The 17,403-nt window shown below is 47.4% G+C and overlaps 1 protein-coding gene across 1 annotated transcript in view; it reads left to right on the top strand.

Annotated features, from left to right (window-relative positions):
• Positions 1-17,403, top strand: part of LOC142573088 (mitochondrial intermediate peptidase) — a 67,662-nt gene that overhangs the window by 6,474 nt on the left and 43,785 nt on the right. Inside the window, exons 4-5 of the mRNA XM_075682600.1 lie at positions 501-648; positions 12,292-12,410. Coding sequence (XP_075538715.1) covers positions 501-648; positions 12,292-12,410 — 267 coding nt within the window. The remainder of the gene's footprint in view (positions 1-500; positions 649-12,291; positions 12,411-17,403) is intronic.

The following is a 17,403-nucleotide window of genomic DNA, read 5'->3' as shown; positions in this document are numbered from 1 at the left end:
ACAGAAGTGGTTCCAATTGAAGTCGCCCGTCAGTGAGTAAAAAGTGAGGTAACTTGCGAGGCTTCGTTAACCAAAAGATGAATTCACTGGTGGCAAGAAGCAACAAAGACAGCCGAATGGGAAACTTTGTTTACTTTGATTTTTGTCTTTGGCAGATTGTGGGTAACCTTTTTTCCATTGGAATGCCACATTTCACTTTCTCAAGTGTGGTCTCTACAAGAAATGAAATTTGGCCGAACTTGTAAAAATTCATACTTGACTAAAAGCGCAAAAACGAGGACACAAGAAGGAAAGTCAGACAGAATGAAAGAATGATATCTACTTTGCGTGTAGTTGCCAGTAATGTTCCAAATTGTGCTTATGCAGTTGTCATTCTTCAACATTGCTGAGGGGTTTCCATCTGTGTTGGAGGCCCTGTATGTTCCCATGTGAAGCTGCGTATGCTCTAGTGGCAGTCAGACTGCACGCGATGCCATTAATGTTTCACTCCGTTTTTGCAGGCTCAACACAGACAGGAGGCTGTATGATGCCCTTAATGAAGTGGTGCAAAAAGGGGATGTTGTTCCGACGACAGAGGAGGATGACCATGTGTCCAAGCTTTTTCTATTTGACTTTGAGCAGAGCGGCATCCACTTGGACGAGGCCACAGTGAGTGCAGACCCTTCTCTCTTTTGAATGAGCTCAACAAAAGCATAAAAATTATCAGAAAGAAGACGAATGTAGAACAGGATCAGCTCTGACTTTCAGTTGCAATTTTATTGCAAAGACACAGTTTTCAGCACCGTGAAGAGGTGCATTGCCGACAAATATTAATTAGAACAGCAATGCGTTTTGCTGGAGATATTGACGATATATTATTCAATACTGGTACTAGGATCAAGACACCTAGGAAATGGGTAGGCTTTATGGTCTGGCTAGCTTCAGTTTTGCAATTACAATGTGTTCCCAAATTTACTGTGTAATAAAATTGCAACCAATGTACTTTAGTGGAATGAATGATTGGTGATTAACACATTATCATAATGTCCACTGCCAAAAATGTTGCAAATAAAGAAGGTTGTCTCTTAATACCTATTACTCTGAGTTTTATAATCATTTAATGTTTTCTGCAAAAATGCCCAGTATAGCATAAGCAAGCTTGTCCTGTTCTGTGTGTCTTCTTTATTGGAGTCTTTTAAAACCAAATGGCCTAAATCAGACGGCTGCTGCTGTTTGTCTTGGATGGTTAACAAACACTTTGAGAGTCGATTTTTTTCACCATATGCGAGCGCCCAGGATAGATTTTTTTCTATTGGAGATTTAAACTCTTCAGAAGGCACCTATTTCGAAAAAAATTTGCCGTAATTTTTCTTGGGTGACCGTAAAGTGAAAAAAAAAAAATATTTTACATTGGCATATATATGTACTGTTTGCTGATGAATAACAACAATAAAAAAAAGGAAATAAACTTATAATAATTAAATATTTGATGCATCGTAGTATGCGTAGTTCAAGGCTTAGAAAATGTGCACACGAGAATATTTTGCAAGTCTCAACTGTTCCTGCTCTTACACTAATATTTACGTCTGTAGCGTAATTGAACTGCATAGGTGAGCGCACTCAAGAAAACTATAGTTGTGTGCCCTTCAAAAAAAGCAAAATGTGTGACAAACTGCCACTAATCTTGATCTTATTGCCAATGAGAGGCATAACCAGAGGCAGTTCTCGCAAGTCTCCAGAAAAAGAAAAGGAAATGTATTTGCACCTCTATGAGCAATAAATGAGCTAGTAACAAGAGGTCACCTTTTGAGCGATTAGTAATGAGATAGCCATCAGTTTTTCGAGTGCAAGAAGCTGAAACCACCCGTGGAACAAAGCCCAGACTAATCGCCACCCGCCCATGCGCGCACCAATGCTCAAGCAGTAGTATATACAGTCGACGACTGATTTTTCGGACCTTCAAGGGACTGTGAAAATGTCAGAAAAATCAGGCAGTCAGAAAAAACAAATGTGCCCCCAAAAAACTCAATTTATTGCTTACTACTATTGTGTTAGAGGCTGGAAAAACTGACTAATGGTCTTCTGAACCATGACTCGCTCGCGTGCAAGCAGGTCCGCCTGAATCTCGGTGAGAGTCGTCATGTCGCCGTAAGCCGACGAAACAGTTGCGACCGCTTGCATCAGCTCAGCTTGCGTCGGCTGCGATGCTGCAGGCGAGTCGTCGTCGTCGTCATCGCTCTCGGATTCTGCAAGCACTTGGCGAATGATTTCTACATCTGTGAGCCTGGCGCACAGTTCCAACTCGCTGTCCACGTCCGTGAACTCCAAAAACGAAACGGTCGAGGGAATTTCGACACCTGCAGTGCGAAGGTCGTCAATGAGGTGCTCACTGCCAGACAGCTGCTCGACGACACTATCCTCGTCCAAGACAGCCGAGTCGCCATTCAACACAAATTCCGCTTGGCAGAAGCAGTTGCTCAGTGTTGTGGGTGCCACCGACTTCCACGCATCAGCGAGCATGCTGAGTGCTCCAAGCAAATCGACAGAGTAGGCTTTTTTACTGTTGAGGCACAACATCACACGCGAAAACAAGCTTGACCGATAGTTCACCTGCAGGTTGCGTATCACGCCTTGGTCCGTCGGCTGTAGTATACTTGTCGTGTTCGGTGGCAAGAACTCGACTCGCACAGACTTCAAGTTGTTTATGTGCCCGTGTGCAGCGCAGTTGTCAACGAACAAAAAAACTTTGCGGCCTTCTAGATCAAATTTACGATCTTGTTTTCTCACATAGCTTTAAAAAAACTGCTGTGTTACCCATGCCTTCTTGTTCGCCTCGTACAAGACGGGCAGGGACGTTACGCCTTTAAAGCACCTCGTAGCTTTTGACTTGCCGATGACGAGCATCGGCAGTTTTTCTGTCCCCGGCATATTGCTGCCGACCAAAAATAGTAACTTGTTCCTTACTGTGGTTTCCACCATGGCAAGGGTCACCAGCAAAGGCAAGAGTCTTCTCTGGCATAAGCTTAAAAAAAAGTCAGGTCTCGTCGCAACTGAAAATGTCGTCCAGTGAGTACTCCCGTAAGAGCAACTGCAGCTTTTCACAGCAGTAGTCCACAACGACGCTCAGGTGAACAGCTGCACTTTCGCCGCACAGTTTTTAAAAGCTGAGATCAGCACGCTTTTTGAAGTTTCTTAGCCAGCCGTCGCGGACCTTAAATCCTTTAATGTTCATCTGGAGCTCCATCGTCTCGGCTTTGTTTGAGGAGGGCACCGGAGACTGGAAACAGCGTCTTGAAGCACTGAAGCCAATTCAATCAAATGCGAGCCACAGTAGCGACAGAACATGGTTTTTACGTCCCTGCAGCACGACCACGACTAGGCCTACTCGCTTAGCTCGTCAACGCACGGCAAACACAAACAGGCAGTCGAAGGAAGAAAGGAAAAAAAAATCATTGCGTTACAGCAGTGACGCTGTTGCTGAAGCGGAAGCTGCTAGCATATAGCCTCAATCCAGTGTTCGGGTAGCCACAGAGTTTCTCATTATAAGACCTAGAGGGAAATCTGAAGCCAACGTCTATGGGAGTTTCCTAAGGGGCGCTGTGCCGCCATGGGAATGACGGTATATGTGTCTGCGATGCTTGTGTTGGCTGGTGTTGTAAGAGGCTTCGTCTAAAGTGTGGATATATCTGCACAAATAACGCGTTCTTAAAGTAAAATCATCATAAAATGTTTCCATTCACGAGTATCACATCTTTACTCATTTGCAATGCATGACCAAGCAAAGAAAAGCAAGAACAGATGACAAACTGTTTAAAAACAAGCGTGAACCTTGTCGTCTGTTCTCCAACTTTAGCGGCCCGCTGATACTTTTTACGTATCATATAAATGTACATGCAATAACAAATTCTCGTAGTCAAACAAAAGATGTTCTCACGTAATAATAAAGCTAAAACAGCTTCTTACGTGCCGTTTTAGTAGAAAATTGATCATTGTGCCAGACGGAACGTTGCTTGCCTGGCTCTCCGAGAATGATGCCAATCTGAAGTCACAATATACCGGCATTCCCATCCATACCACAGCGCAGCAGCGCCATATTTCCCTCTAGGTAATATAGTGAAAAACTCTATGTGAGTAGCTGAGGAACCGCCATGCAAGATGAACACCGGTTTCGAGGCTACAGGAGGAAAATGTAAACAAACAACATGACGGTAACACAGCTCAAAATGCGCGGCAGTTGTCCCGGCTGATGCTTGGAAAGTCCGAAAAATGGAACAGCCCTCCCTAGAGTGTACGAAATTTTGAGCCACGTAATACATTCACTTTATGAGGTATGTCCTAGGGCCGGGAGAAAGTCCGAAAAATCAGTCGTCGACTGTAGTCGCGCTGGAGCAAACAAACCAGCTCTAAAACAAACCATGCAACGAAAACCTAGAGAGGGAGGCACGAGAAAGAAAATTCTGCATATTCCCACATAGTGGCAGCACATGCGAGGAAAGAAAAAATTAAGAAATTAGTGTGCTCTTTAAACATACACACAGCCATGTAAATATGCGACATCAACTATTTTGTACTCGTTCGTGGTGCTGTATATTGTTTGGATCCGACCTGCTGGTACGATCTGTTGGGAACTCGGCGCTGACGCCCGTGGTTGTACCTGGGTCGCAAGCCCCAAGGGTAGCGTTGGCCTGGCGGCCTGGGGTACAACTGGAAGCATCCGAAGGTCCCGGCAAAGCATGAGTCGACTGGTAACAACGAAACAACTTGTTTATTTTAACATCGCAAAGAGTTGGCGGTCAGGTTTGACCGAAGTAGAGAGACGGGAGAGCACTTCACTCAACAGAAGAAATCGGAGCCCTCTTTTTGGCGTCCGGGGGCAGCTGTTTTTATACTCTCGCAGTTGAGGGCAAGAAGGAACCCCTCAAAAGACGAGCACGTGAATGTACAATGGGCTAATGGTGACGCACACTGTCGTAGCGATGCCGTAGCACCATGTCGAGCACGATCTCGTAGCACCCTGTCGAGCACGATCTCGTAGCACCCTGTTGTAGCGCTGCCGGTCGGGCACAATGACTGTAATGAGAGGATGGTCCCTGCTTTGGCATCGCCTGTTTCGGGCACAATGACTGGAATGAGAGGATGGTCCCTGCTTTGGCATCGCCTGTTTCGGGCACAATGGCTGTAATGAGGGGACGATCCCTGCTTTGGCATCGCCTGTTTCGGGCACAATGACTGGAATGCGAGGGTGATCCTTTGCGGTCGCATCGCCGCAGTCGCGCCTGGAAACACCTGGCGATGAGTGTTGCGGCGACGACGATCGGGCCAAAATGTCTGCCGCCCTGCCGCAGTCGCGCCGGCAAAACCACGTGTCGCAGGCGAAACGCAACAGACCGCCCCGCCGGGGGAAGGAGATCCCGATGGACAGGGGACTGCATCCGCTGTCCGGAGGGAAGTCGCTCGATGATGCTCATAACCGAAGTCGGGCGTCCCTCGACGTTTCTCGAGCGCAGCGCACAGAGAAGGCCTCGTTCTCTAGTTCAGGTTCGCACGGGACACTGCAAAGTGACTTCGGGAGAGTTCACATTTTTGTTCTCGTTCCCGGCAAGCGTTAGAACTCCGCTGAAACTCAACCGCTCAGTCAGCAAGCACGGCACAACCCTCACTAAGCCCTGCCAGGCTCTTTCCCCTTTTTATACCACTGCCTAGTTCCTTACAGTAGTCTAGCATCACTCAGAACGCGTCCACAAATTGAAAAATTGCACTAGAAAGCATATCATCACTTTGAAACACTAAACAAAAGCAATATGTTAAAAAAAAATCCTGCCTCAGGAAGAAAAACATCAGTAACCAACAATTTTGAGGCTGATTCCTACGTTAGGGGCTTCGACTTAAGCCATCGGCGTTACCGTTGAGACTCCCCTTTTTGTAACGCACCTCAAAGGAATATTGTTGTAAAGCGAGGCTCCAGCGCAGGAGGCGGCCATTTTTGGGAGAGATGGTCTGCAGCCATTGGAGAGGGCAGTGATCCGTCTCAATGATAAACCTCGAGCCGGCTAGATAGCATGACAATTTCTGAACGGCCCACACGAGACACGCACACTCTTTCTCGGTGGCGCTATACGCCTGCTCACGACTGGACAGCTTACGACTAGCATACAGGACGGGGTGTTCTACTTCTCCATTTTCCCGTTGGCACAGTACAACGCCCATGCCTCGCTCACTAGCATCGCACTGAACAATGAACCCTTTTGTATAGTCTGGCGATCGTAGCACAGGCTGGCTTGTTAGGGCACTCTTTAGGGCGCTAAAAGCTCTTTCCTTTGTCTCGTCCCAGACGACTGTTTGAGGCTCTGTCTTTCTTAGAGCATCCGTCAGGGGAGCCGCGATATCAGAGTACCTAGGGATGTACCTCTGATAGTAGCCGGCGACACCTAAGAACGACCGAATATCGGTCTTTGTGCGCGGTTGCGGAAAGTCTCGCACAGCGGCCACTTTTATTTCAGAGGGGCGGCGACGACCCTGACCAATCACGTGACCGAGGTAGACAACCTCGGCCTGTGCTAACTGGCACTTAGGAGCCTTGACTGTCAAGCCCGCTTCGCGCAGGCGGGTTAGCACTGCCCGCAAGTGTGCCATATGCTCAGACCAGGATGCGGAGAATATCGCTACGTCGTCTAGATACGGTAAAGCGAATTCTTGCTGTCCCCGCAACACTTTATCCATGAGGCTTGAAAAACAGTATGGCGCGTTCTTCAAACCAAAACTCAACACTTTAGGACGGAATGTTCCCATTGGTGAAATGAACGCCGCATACCTACTAGCCTCTTCTGTAAGTGGAACCTGCCAATAACCCCTGACAAGATCTAGGGTGGAAATAAACTGAGCGCTACTAACTTTCTCAAGGCGCTCCTCGATGTTAGGGATCGGATAAATTTGATCCTTAGTGATGGAATTAAGCCTGCGGTAGTCGACGCAAGGACGAGGTTCCTTGCCCGGTACCTCAACTAAAATCAAAGGGGAGGTATAATCACTCTCACCTGCCTCAATAACACCGAGCTGTAGCATTTTCTTTACCTCAGCCTCCATAATATCGCTCTGGCGGGGTGACACCCGATACGCCTTGGATCGTACTGGCTCTGGGGAGGTAAGTTCTATATCATGAGTAAGTACAGAAGTCCTACCAGGCCTCTCAGAGAACAGACCTTGAAACTCTTGTAATAGCTGGTGTAGTTCGGTTTTCTGCTCGGGCGACAGCGGTGCTTTACTGATAAGGTCACTAATGACTTGACCGGTGTCTTCCCTGTTCGTCACTGAGCCTAGTCCTGGAAGCTCGACCGGAAGCTCTTCAGGAACGTTTATCATCATGCACACCACTGCTTCCCTTTGTCTATAAGGTTTGAGCAGATTACAGTGGTAAACTTGCTGTGCTTTCCGCTTTCCTGGCAGACTTACCACGTAGTTAACGTCCGACAGTTTCTGAACAATTCGTGCTGGGCCCTCCCACTGCACGTCTAGTTTGTTGTTTAGCGATGTGCGCAATATCATAACCTCATCGCCAACCTCAAAACGACGGGCCCTGGCTGTCCGATCATAATAAACCTTGGCCCTCTGCTGGGCCTTTGTCATTGCTTCACCTGACAACTCCTGTGCCCTTCTTAAGCGTTCGAGGAGCTTAAGCACGTACTCCACCACGACTGGGTCGTCGCCCCTACCTTCCCATGATTCTCGAAGCATGCGAAGCGGAGATCGAAGCGAGCGACCGTACACCAGTTCAGCTGGCGAAAACCCCGTAGCCGCATGCGGCGCGGTCCTTAAAGCAAACATCACCCCAGGCAGACACAGCTCCCAGTCAGTTCGATGTTCAAAACACAACGCTCTCAACACGCGCTTCATGACGGAGTGGAGCTTCTCAACGGAATTCGACTGTGGGTGGTACACTGAGCTGTGTAACAGCTTTACCCCACACCTTTCGAGAAAAGTTGTCGTCAAAGCGCTAGTAAACACTGTGCCCTGATCTGATTGGATTTCCGCAGGGAAACCAACTCGCGCAAATATGGACAGTAGTGCATTAACTATCTCAACTGAGCTGAGTTCTTTAAGCGGCACTGCTTCAGGGAACTTTGTCGCTGGGCAGATCACAGTCAAAATGTGTCTGTACCCCGTGGCTGTTACCGGCAGAGGTCCCACAGTATCAATAACGAGCCGTCTAAAAGGCTCCGTAATGATAGGTACCAATTTCAACGGCGCCCTCGATTTGTCCCCTGGTTTGCCCACCCGCTGACAAGTGTCACATGTCCTCACGAAATGGTCTGCGTCCCGAAAACACCCTGGCCAATAGTACTCTTGCAAGAGACGGTCCTTAGTTTTCTTAACTCCTAGGTGTCCGGACCACGAACCCCCATGCGACAAGCGCAACAGATCCTGACGATAGCATTGAGGCACGATCAGCTGATCGAACTCCACTCCTCTTCGGTCTAGATACTTCCGGTACAGGACTCCACCTCTTTCCACAAAACGCGCAGTTTTCCTGGCGATACCTTCTTTGACATTGCAGCGCACGTTTTCCAGGCTGCCATCCTTTTTTTGCTCGGCTATCAAAGCCGACCGGCTGACTTTTAGCAACCTATCAAGTCCGTCTGACGTAGGCGCGATGAGCAAATCAGTAGATAGCTCTTCTAACTTTCCCGAATCGGGATTTTCCTCTCCAGTATCTGGCGCCTTCAACGCTACAGACTCAATTTTATTCTGTTCGGGCGTGCTCTGAATATCAGCTTGCTGCGCCTCTGACCCTTTTTCGTTGTTTGATAACGTCGGCCCCGCAACTACCGCCTTTGCAGCGAGCTCCCGAACCTTCGATCTGGTTAAGGCCAGAACACTAGCTTCACCAAACAAAAGCCCCTTCTCGCGCAGGAGGTGATCGGACCTGTTTGAAAATAGGTACGGGTACTGGGGGGGCAGCATAGATGACACTGCCGCCTCCGTCTCAAGCGCTCCGAAAGGTCCTTCAATAAGCACTTTTGCTACCGGCAGACACACGCTATGAGCTTCCACGGCTTGCTTGATCCATGCGCACTCGCCCGTGAACATATGGGGTTCTACGTAAGACGGGTGAACTACATCCATCGTTGCTGCGGAATCGCGAAGCACTCGGCACTCTTTCCCGTTCACGAGGAGGTCTCGCATGTAAGGCTCGAGAAGCTTCATGTTCTCGTCAGTGCTGCCTATTGAAAAAAAAACAACTTTTGGTGTTGTTTCCGGACACTGCGCCGAAAAGTGACCCGGCTTCTGGCACGTATAACACAAGCGCGCTCGCCTCATCTCGAACCGCTTTCTGCGTTTGGCTGCCGCCGTCTCTTTACGTTTGGTCGGACTGCTTTCGCTCGCATCCGCACTACGCGTGTCCCCCTTTGCTCTCATGGGTGTGAACTTCGGCCTCTCAAACTTTGAGCCAAATTCACCCTTTTGACCGTCCTTAGCTCCGCGAGCCCGACGCGTCACAAACTCCTCGGCTAGCTCAGCGGCTTTAGCCACCGTACAAACGTCTGGCCTATCCAAGACCCAGTATCGCACGTTCTCCGGTAACCGACTATAAAACTGTTCTAGCCCGAAACACTGCAGAACTTTATCGTGGTCACCAAACGCTTTCTCTTCTTTGAGCCACTCCTGCATGTTTGACATTAGCTTGTAGGCAAACTCTGTATATGACTCATTCTTGCCTTTCTCACTTTCCCGAAACTTCCGACGGAACGCCTCCGCAGACAGCCGGTACTTTTTTAGCAGACTCGATTTTACTTTGTCGAAATCCTCTGCTTCCTCTCTATCCAAGCGAGCGACTACGTCGGCCGCCTCGCCGGGTAACAAAGTGAGCAAGCGCTGTGGCCACGTTTCCCGAGAGAACCCCTGCTTCTCGCACGTTCGCTCAAAGTTAACCAGGAACAAACCAATGTCCTCTCCAAGCTTAAACGGCCGCATCAGGTCAGTCATTTTGAACAATACTCGTTCTCCTGCACCGTGTGCCTGACTTCCATTACGAGCGCGTTCCATCTCTATCTCGAGACGCTTCATTTCCAAAGCGTGTTCGCGCTCTTCTTTTTTCTCTTGTTGCTCTCGCTCTTTCTGTTCTTTACGTTCACGCTCTTCTTTTTCTTTTTGCTCTTTAAGTTCGCGCTCCTGTCTTTTTGCAGTCTCTCTCTCTTCAATGGTCTCAAGGCATTCCGACAGCTCGTCATCCTCAGCCTCTAACTCAAGAATAGCCTTTATCAGTTCTGGTTTTCTTAGTTTGTCTGAGACATCCAGACCCAACTCTCTTGCAAGCTCCAACAATTTCGGTTTGCGCAACGACTTCAAATCCATGGCTGCTCTGAATGCTGCTTTCTCTACTGCTTACTATTGTCTTGCCGCAAACTAACCCGGCAGCAACGACAACCACAATTACCAGCTCTGTTTCTGACACTAACAAAAGCCTGGCAAAGCTCAGAAGAAGAAAGTCCCGCACTCACCAAACCTCGCAGGCAGGAATTCCGCGCAGTCGTTCCGCTGCAGGCAACCAGTCGTCACACAGGGCTCGTTGCACTGCTCCCGGATCGTCGTTGAGCTGCTCAGCATACCGTCAACTGCATCTCTTCGCTGCTGGCCTCCGTTGTCGCGATCTCACCGCTGGCAGACAGTTGTTTGAAGTCGGAGGCGATCTCACCGCTGCCAACCAGATGTTTGGATCCGACCTGCTGGTACGATCTGTTGGGAACTCGGCGCTGACGCCCGTGGTTGTACCTGGGTCGCAAGCCCCAAGGGTAGCGTTGGCCTGGCGGCCTGGGGTACAACTGGAAGCATCCGAAGGTCCCGGCAAAGCATGAGTCGACTGGTAACAACGAAACAACTTGTTTATTTTAACATCGCAAAGAGTTGGCGGTCAGGTTTGACCGAAGTAGAGAGACGGGAGAGCACTTCACTCAACAGAAGAAATCGGAGCCCTCTTTTTGGCGTCCGGGGGCAGCTGTTTTTATACTCTCGCAGTTGAGGGCAAGAAGGAACCCCTCAAAAGACGAGCACGTGAATGTACAATGGGCTAATGGTGACGCACACTGTCGTAGCGATGCCGTAGCACCATGTCGAGCACGATCTCGTAGCACCCTGTCGAGCACGATCTCGTAGCACCCTGTTGTAGCGCTGCCGGTCGGGCACAATGACTGTAATGAGAGGATGGTCCCTGCTTTGGCATCGCCTGTTTCGGGCACAATGACTGGAATGAGAGGATGGTCCCTGCTTTGGCATCGCCTGTTTCGGGCACAATGGCTGTAATGAGGGGACGATCCCTGCTTTGGCATCGCCTGTTTCGGGCACAATGACTGGAATGCGAGGGTGATCCTTTGCGGTCGCATCGCCGCAGTCGCGCCTGGAAACACCTGGCGATGAGTGTTGCGGCGACGACGATCGGGCCAAAATGTCTGCCGCCCTGCCGCAGTCGCGCCGGCAAAACCACGTGTCGCAGGCGAAACGCAACAATATTTACATCATTGACCCTGAAAGGGTTAAAGCAAGCTTTGAAGTTAGATGAGGCGGCACTCTTATATATCTGATATATACCTGTTGGACAGTCGAATTAACAGTGGTTAAAGATGTTCCCAAGGAACTGCAGTCGAATCTCAATTATTCAAGCTTGTGTAGTCCAAAATTTCAGCTAATTTGAAGTAAATCCTGAAACGTTTATGATCCCTAATGTGCATTTCGAAACTTTTTAATTCAAAAAAGGTGGAAGTTGGCTTTTTGTTTTATATTCAAGTGCTTCGTAATGGGCTTTTTGTGTTCAATTGTTGACTGCAGCTTACGAGTTGTTACAGGATCAGTTATGTCCCAGGGGGAGATGGTTCCCTATTTCCGAAGTGATGGTGCAACTTTTTTTTTCAAGTTTGTCACTTTCTCACTTACGGATGCTCTCTTCTCAGCAACAGAAGTATACTTGCTATTTTCAAACACCAATTCGTCAGATAATCTCGATAAATTTCTTGTTAAATGTCTGTTCAAGGCCAAGAGAAATCTTGTCCGAATGCTGCCAAGCGTTGTCACTTGTGCTTCCTTCTTCAGTTTGCCTTCAATAAAAACCAGACTGATGCTCTGTGCGAGTCAAGTTACACGCTATACATGCTGTTTTGCATTTTCTGTAGCTGATTATGTAGAGTGAGCATGAGTACTCAAGCATATAACTGATTGCATCAGTTTCCTTGTTGAACATGCTGATTCCCAGCTAAACAGGCTCAAAGGTTAATTTAAGAACATTGATTAATTTTGTGTGTGTTGCTTATTTTTGTTTATTTACAGCGGAAGGAAGTTGTGGCTCTCAATGACTTCGCCCTTCATGTGGGGAGCCACTTTGCCAACAATGCATTGCAGCCTCGTTCTGTAAAGAAGGCACATCTCTCGGAAAGTGTCCGTGGCTGGTAAGTGACGTGTTGTGATTTGATGACTGGTGTGGCATGTCAGTTGGTTATTGACATGGCAGCCTGCTCGGATGGCCAAGGCCTCTATGAATAGGTTTGGAGTGGGCAGAGATTGACACCTAGCAAACAGCATTTAGCATGAATGACAGATACAAAGCTTGCAACATGGGTGTGTCTGTTAGTGACTGACTAAAATATGTTGTTAAATTGTGCAGTCAAATCAAAGGTCTTGTTTTGTGTCGATGTAATGAAATGCAATTTTATCAGTTGAATAAGGAATTCTTATTATGGAATGGCATAAGGTAAAAGGTCACATAAAACTGGATAAAGTGATATTCTGTGGGGAAACATTGACGTAATGTAAAGTCCTCCCCCTCCCCCACATATAATTTGAGGGGCACTCGAGGGGTCATGAAATTGAAAGAATGTGACTAACCCCCTGTAATATGACTAACAAACACATTTTTCCTTGGTAAAAAAAACAAACATTATATAACCGTTATTATGCAAGCATAATCCAACCATAATTTAATAGCCAAAATCCAGAACACAAGAAGCGAAGTGCTGCACCAATTGTGCTGTCTTATGCCAAACCATCAAGCTGCGCCAACTTGTGCCAAACCACCAACTTAAAATAAATCTCTAAATTTTGCGGGATGTTCGTGTTCAGTGGCAGTCACACAGCCATGTGTTGGCTAGAATTTTGCCCTATAAGCCAAGCTAAAGCAATCCATTTCAGTGTTGGTGTCTTTGGAGTGAGGGTGTGTTTGCTGGCGCATTGTAACTTTAATGTTTATTTTTAATTATGGGGTTTTACGTGCCAAAACCACTTTCTGATTATAGCGCACGCCATAGTGGGCGACTCCGGAAATTTGGCCCACCTGGGGTTCTTAAACGTACACCTAAATCTAAGTACACGGGTGTTTTCTCTTTTTGCCCCCATCGAAATGCGACCGCCGTGGCCGTATTGTAACTTGGCTGTAGGAAAACAAAAATGCTTTGTGCTGTCAATACATTATGATTGCTTTATACAGTTGAACCCACTTATAACAATGTTCAAGTGCCACGAAAATTCCATTGTTATAACTGATAATTGTTATAACTGGGTTGCACGAAAAAAAAAAATCAAAATGGGGGATGGTGTTGCTGTTCCGAGAAAACTATGATGGCAGGGTGGCCAGTTCTCCTCCCCACCACCTTCTGATTGTGCTGATTTGTTTAACCGTTTGAATCTCCCTCCTGCGCACTCTGTTCGCGTGTTGTTAACAAGCCGCGGCTGTTGGTGTTCAAGAATGGCACTGCTATAACTGCAAAGAGGGTGGCAAGTGACATATGAGCTCTGCCGAGGCATCACTTTGGTAGCCCCGAAAGGTGCCTTTTAAAAAAAATGCTTGAAGGTTGCTGCGGCAGCATCTCAGCATGAGAAATCCAGAAGAAATGCTGGGACGTGATCGCCACAAGCATCTCGCCACCTATGTACTTCCCACTGGCTTGCACAAGAAAACCGCATGTCCATCAGCCTTGCTTGCTTTACGCAAAGCTTGCTCACATCCTTCTCCAAGGCATCCAGGTGCTCCACGTAGTGAAGCATAAGGTCCCTCGCGAAAACAAGCCCATAACTGAATCAGACTGAATCATCTACAGGACCTCCCGCGGGGACAATGTTGAGGCAGCCTCCCTACCCCGTCAGCACTGCCGCCATAGCCGTCACTGTCGCTATCTGATGCAAGCACGTTCGTGACGATCGCCTCATCGGTTAGAAGCACTTCATTTACAAATCTATAGCAGTGCGCTTTCTTTACATCAGCAACGCTGTGCATTGCCGATGATCAGTGGGCAGACCAGCCATCTTCTGTTTTGGTGGTGAGTAAAACGAGGCTGAGAAATAACATGGCCAGGAAAGACTTCAATGCAGTGAACAAAGACAAGCACTAGTGACTTAATCTGTTAGCAGAATTGCACAGAAGGAGGGCCATAGAGTAAAGAAAGAACTGCAAGGACCCAGCGAGCAATGTGGGAGCAGCGCTGGCAGCGTTGTCAGCGCAGTTGGCGGGGTCCATTCGTGTTTCGGAGGGTGGCTCGACACAGAGCTATGGGCACAGCCCATTCGTGTTCGGAGGGGTGGAAGGGCAGCAGGAGAGATGCCCACGAGGCTGGCGTGCATCTCCCATGGAGAGAAGCACGAAGCGGTAGTTGGGGTGGCGGGCGATATGCAGGGGCTCGTATTTCACTTTTTTTTTCTTTTCAAGGATTTCACATTGCATTACCTTTCGACGCGGACACCCAGCAGCCAGACTTCATCGTTATAACTGATAATGCACCATGGGGACATTATAGTAAACAGGTTATTTCACCTCAGAAAACATATAAAAGTTAACGGTGCAGCGACTTTTCATTGTTATGACTTATATGTTGTTAAAACTGGTATCGTTATAAGTGGGTTCGACTGTATAAGTCTTACATGTTTGTGTAATATGCAGACCAGCTAAAGATGACTTGAACTGGCACTCTCTTTTATGAGGCAGCCAGGAGCGAAAGCCGCAATCTCAGCTGTATGAATAAGTTGTACAGTCTATCATTATACATTTTAAGACTCGCTTGTGCGCCCTATTGGTAAAGCGGCATCAATTAATGGCAAACACATGCATGTAACATTAAAATATATTACGCACATGTGTGTGAAACCTTTTGACCAGAAATATGCAATGGCAACCGTAATTATCACTCAAATTTGCACTCCGGGAACTCTATATTCTACCCAACCGCACTAACGAAGTCAGACTTTTGCTGCTACAAAACACAAACCGATGGTGTTGTGTTTCAGTTTTAGTCTGCCGTAGTGGCTGAATGGCAGTAGCATAGGGTCAGAGAATGCGAGAACAACAGATATTGCGTTCGCAGCAGTGATGTTAATGACACGACGGCACGAGGAGGAGGAATAAACTCTATTTCTAAAAATGAGCTGACGGTGGAGTCATCTGAGGTGGGCGGCATCCCTAGTCCAGGAGGCCATGGGCCTGAGCTGACAGCCTGGGCCGGTTCACCGGACAATGCTGGTCTTCAGGGCACACATAGAATCCCAAAATTTTAAGAAACCATTGTCTGGCATTCAAAATATTGGTTGCTGTTTTACATTGACATTATGGGGAAGCCCTAATAATCGAGCTTGTGCAAAATATTGGTTGGCACCGTTAATCGGAAAGCCACTTAACAGTTCTTTCCTTTATTCGTTTCGTAAATGTCAGAGCTTTTTCTTTATTTTCTTCTTGCCAAGTTATGTGGAATACTGGCAAACATGCAATGACCAACAAAGTAACTTCGCATTTATTCTGTGGCGCTCTGCTATACCAACTGAATGCCACAAAGAATTTTAAAAAGTAACTGAGGGCATTACGTGAACAGCGTTGACGGTACCTAGATGAGTGTTGTTTGTGGTTGTCACAGTCGGTATTTCTTGTTCATTGTGCACAAATACGTCTAATTAGCTAACTTTATAAACTGTTGAACTTTATAAACTGTTGATGTTGAAACATGAGCGATGACTAGAATTATAGTAACCTAAGATTTGCATTATCCAATATCTTTATCGAATAACTGAGGTAGATAATGTTAACTAATTAAAATTAAATATAAGTTCCTTGTGCTCAACGAAAAGGAAACCTCTGGACTAGCATGTAGCCTGTCAATATAGTATGGGTACTGTTCGCATAAATCCCTTCGTTAATTTTCTTTTCTTGGCTACATTTACCTGGCATGCCCGGTACGTGGTTTCCTCGGAAGTCGTTTCCGAGGAACAAATATGGGTTTCCTCTGTCAGGTGTATGAAATTTTTTTTTTTTTCCTTTAGCGAACTTTCCTCCACCTTGCGGGCTTCCGCAGAACTGATTCGCGGTAACCTAACAGTGCTCTCCAAAGTCAAATAAAAAACGCCTTTTCTTGATTTGTCTGTATTTCACTCATGTTTAGGCGTAAGTCACATGCTTCAAAATGCGAATATTCTGCTCCAAAACGAACAATTCCTGCTCCAAACCTGCTCCAATGTGCCAAATTCGCTGCTCTCAAAGCTGCTTCAAAACTTCCTTGGCCGCTCCCATGCCTGAGAACAATATTTCTTAGCAGTAGATCTCCTCGATTTGGCTCCACTTTTTGCACTAGTTCAGAAAAGTGTCGTGCCAGTGCAGCGCCAGTTCTTCAAGTGTAAGTGTAGCGCGGCACTAGCGCTCTCAGTGCAGCGGTCAAATCGAGGACAAAAGTGCAAGAACGTACAGGCCTTCGTCTGCTGCGACTGGGCGGCTGTGGCTTTTCTTTTGTTGGTGTGTGCCGCGAGCTTAAACGTGTGCGCAATGGCCTTTTTGGTCCTGTGGAAAGAATTTATGTATTAGTGCCTAGAAATTAGGTCAACTTCGGCATCATTATTCAGAAAGCATGACCGAGCGCGGCTTCCACACATTTCTGAATCATATGGCACAACGTTTCAAACGACTGACCGATGTGGTTTTTAACGTCGAGGTAGCGGTAAGCTCGTGAAAATTAATACAAACGACTGTGACCTGAGGGAAAATCCCGGCCTTCAGTGCACTTAGCAGCAGCTGAAGCCGGAAAGCGTTCTTAACAAGATGCTGCGTACACATCCTGAAGAAAACTGGCGTCCGTGCTGCGTTACTAATAACAGGCGCCGTCGATGCCTTCTACCAACACCCGCATGGCCACGGAGGCGCATGTGTCGTCTGCTATCAAAAGCCTTGCACTACGTGCACGAGAAAAGAACTTGCGGAGAATCTAGTGCCGAAGTGTACATGAACTCGTGCAGCACGACGTCAAATCGAGTGCCGAAGTGCAGGTGGCGCTAGCTGCACTGGCAAATCGAGTGCTAGAGTGCTGCACTCCCTGAACTAGTGCAGAAAGTGCAGCCAAATCGAGGAGACCTAATACATGCAATGTTGTCACCTTGTAGTGACCGTAGAAAACACAGTATAGCAAAACTGTGAGTCAC

The sequence above is a fragment of the Dermacentor variabilis genome, chromosome 2 (assembly GCF_050947875.1).
Source record: "Dermacentor variabilis isolate Ectoservices chromosome 2, ASM5094787v1, whole genome shotgun sequence".
In the NCBI taxonomy this organism is placed as follows: Eukaryota; Metazoa; Arthropoda; class Arachnida; order Ixodida; family Ixodidae; genus Dermacentor; species Dermacentor variabilis.
The sequence above is the reverse complement of the archived record's forward strand: the minus strand, read 5'-3'. Positions and strand labels throughout refer to the sequence as shown.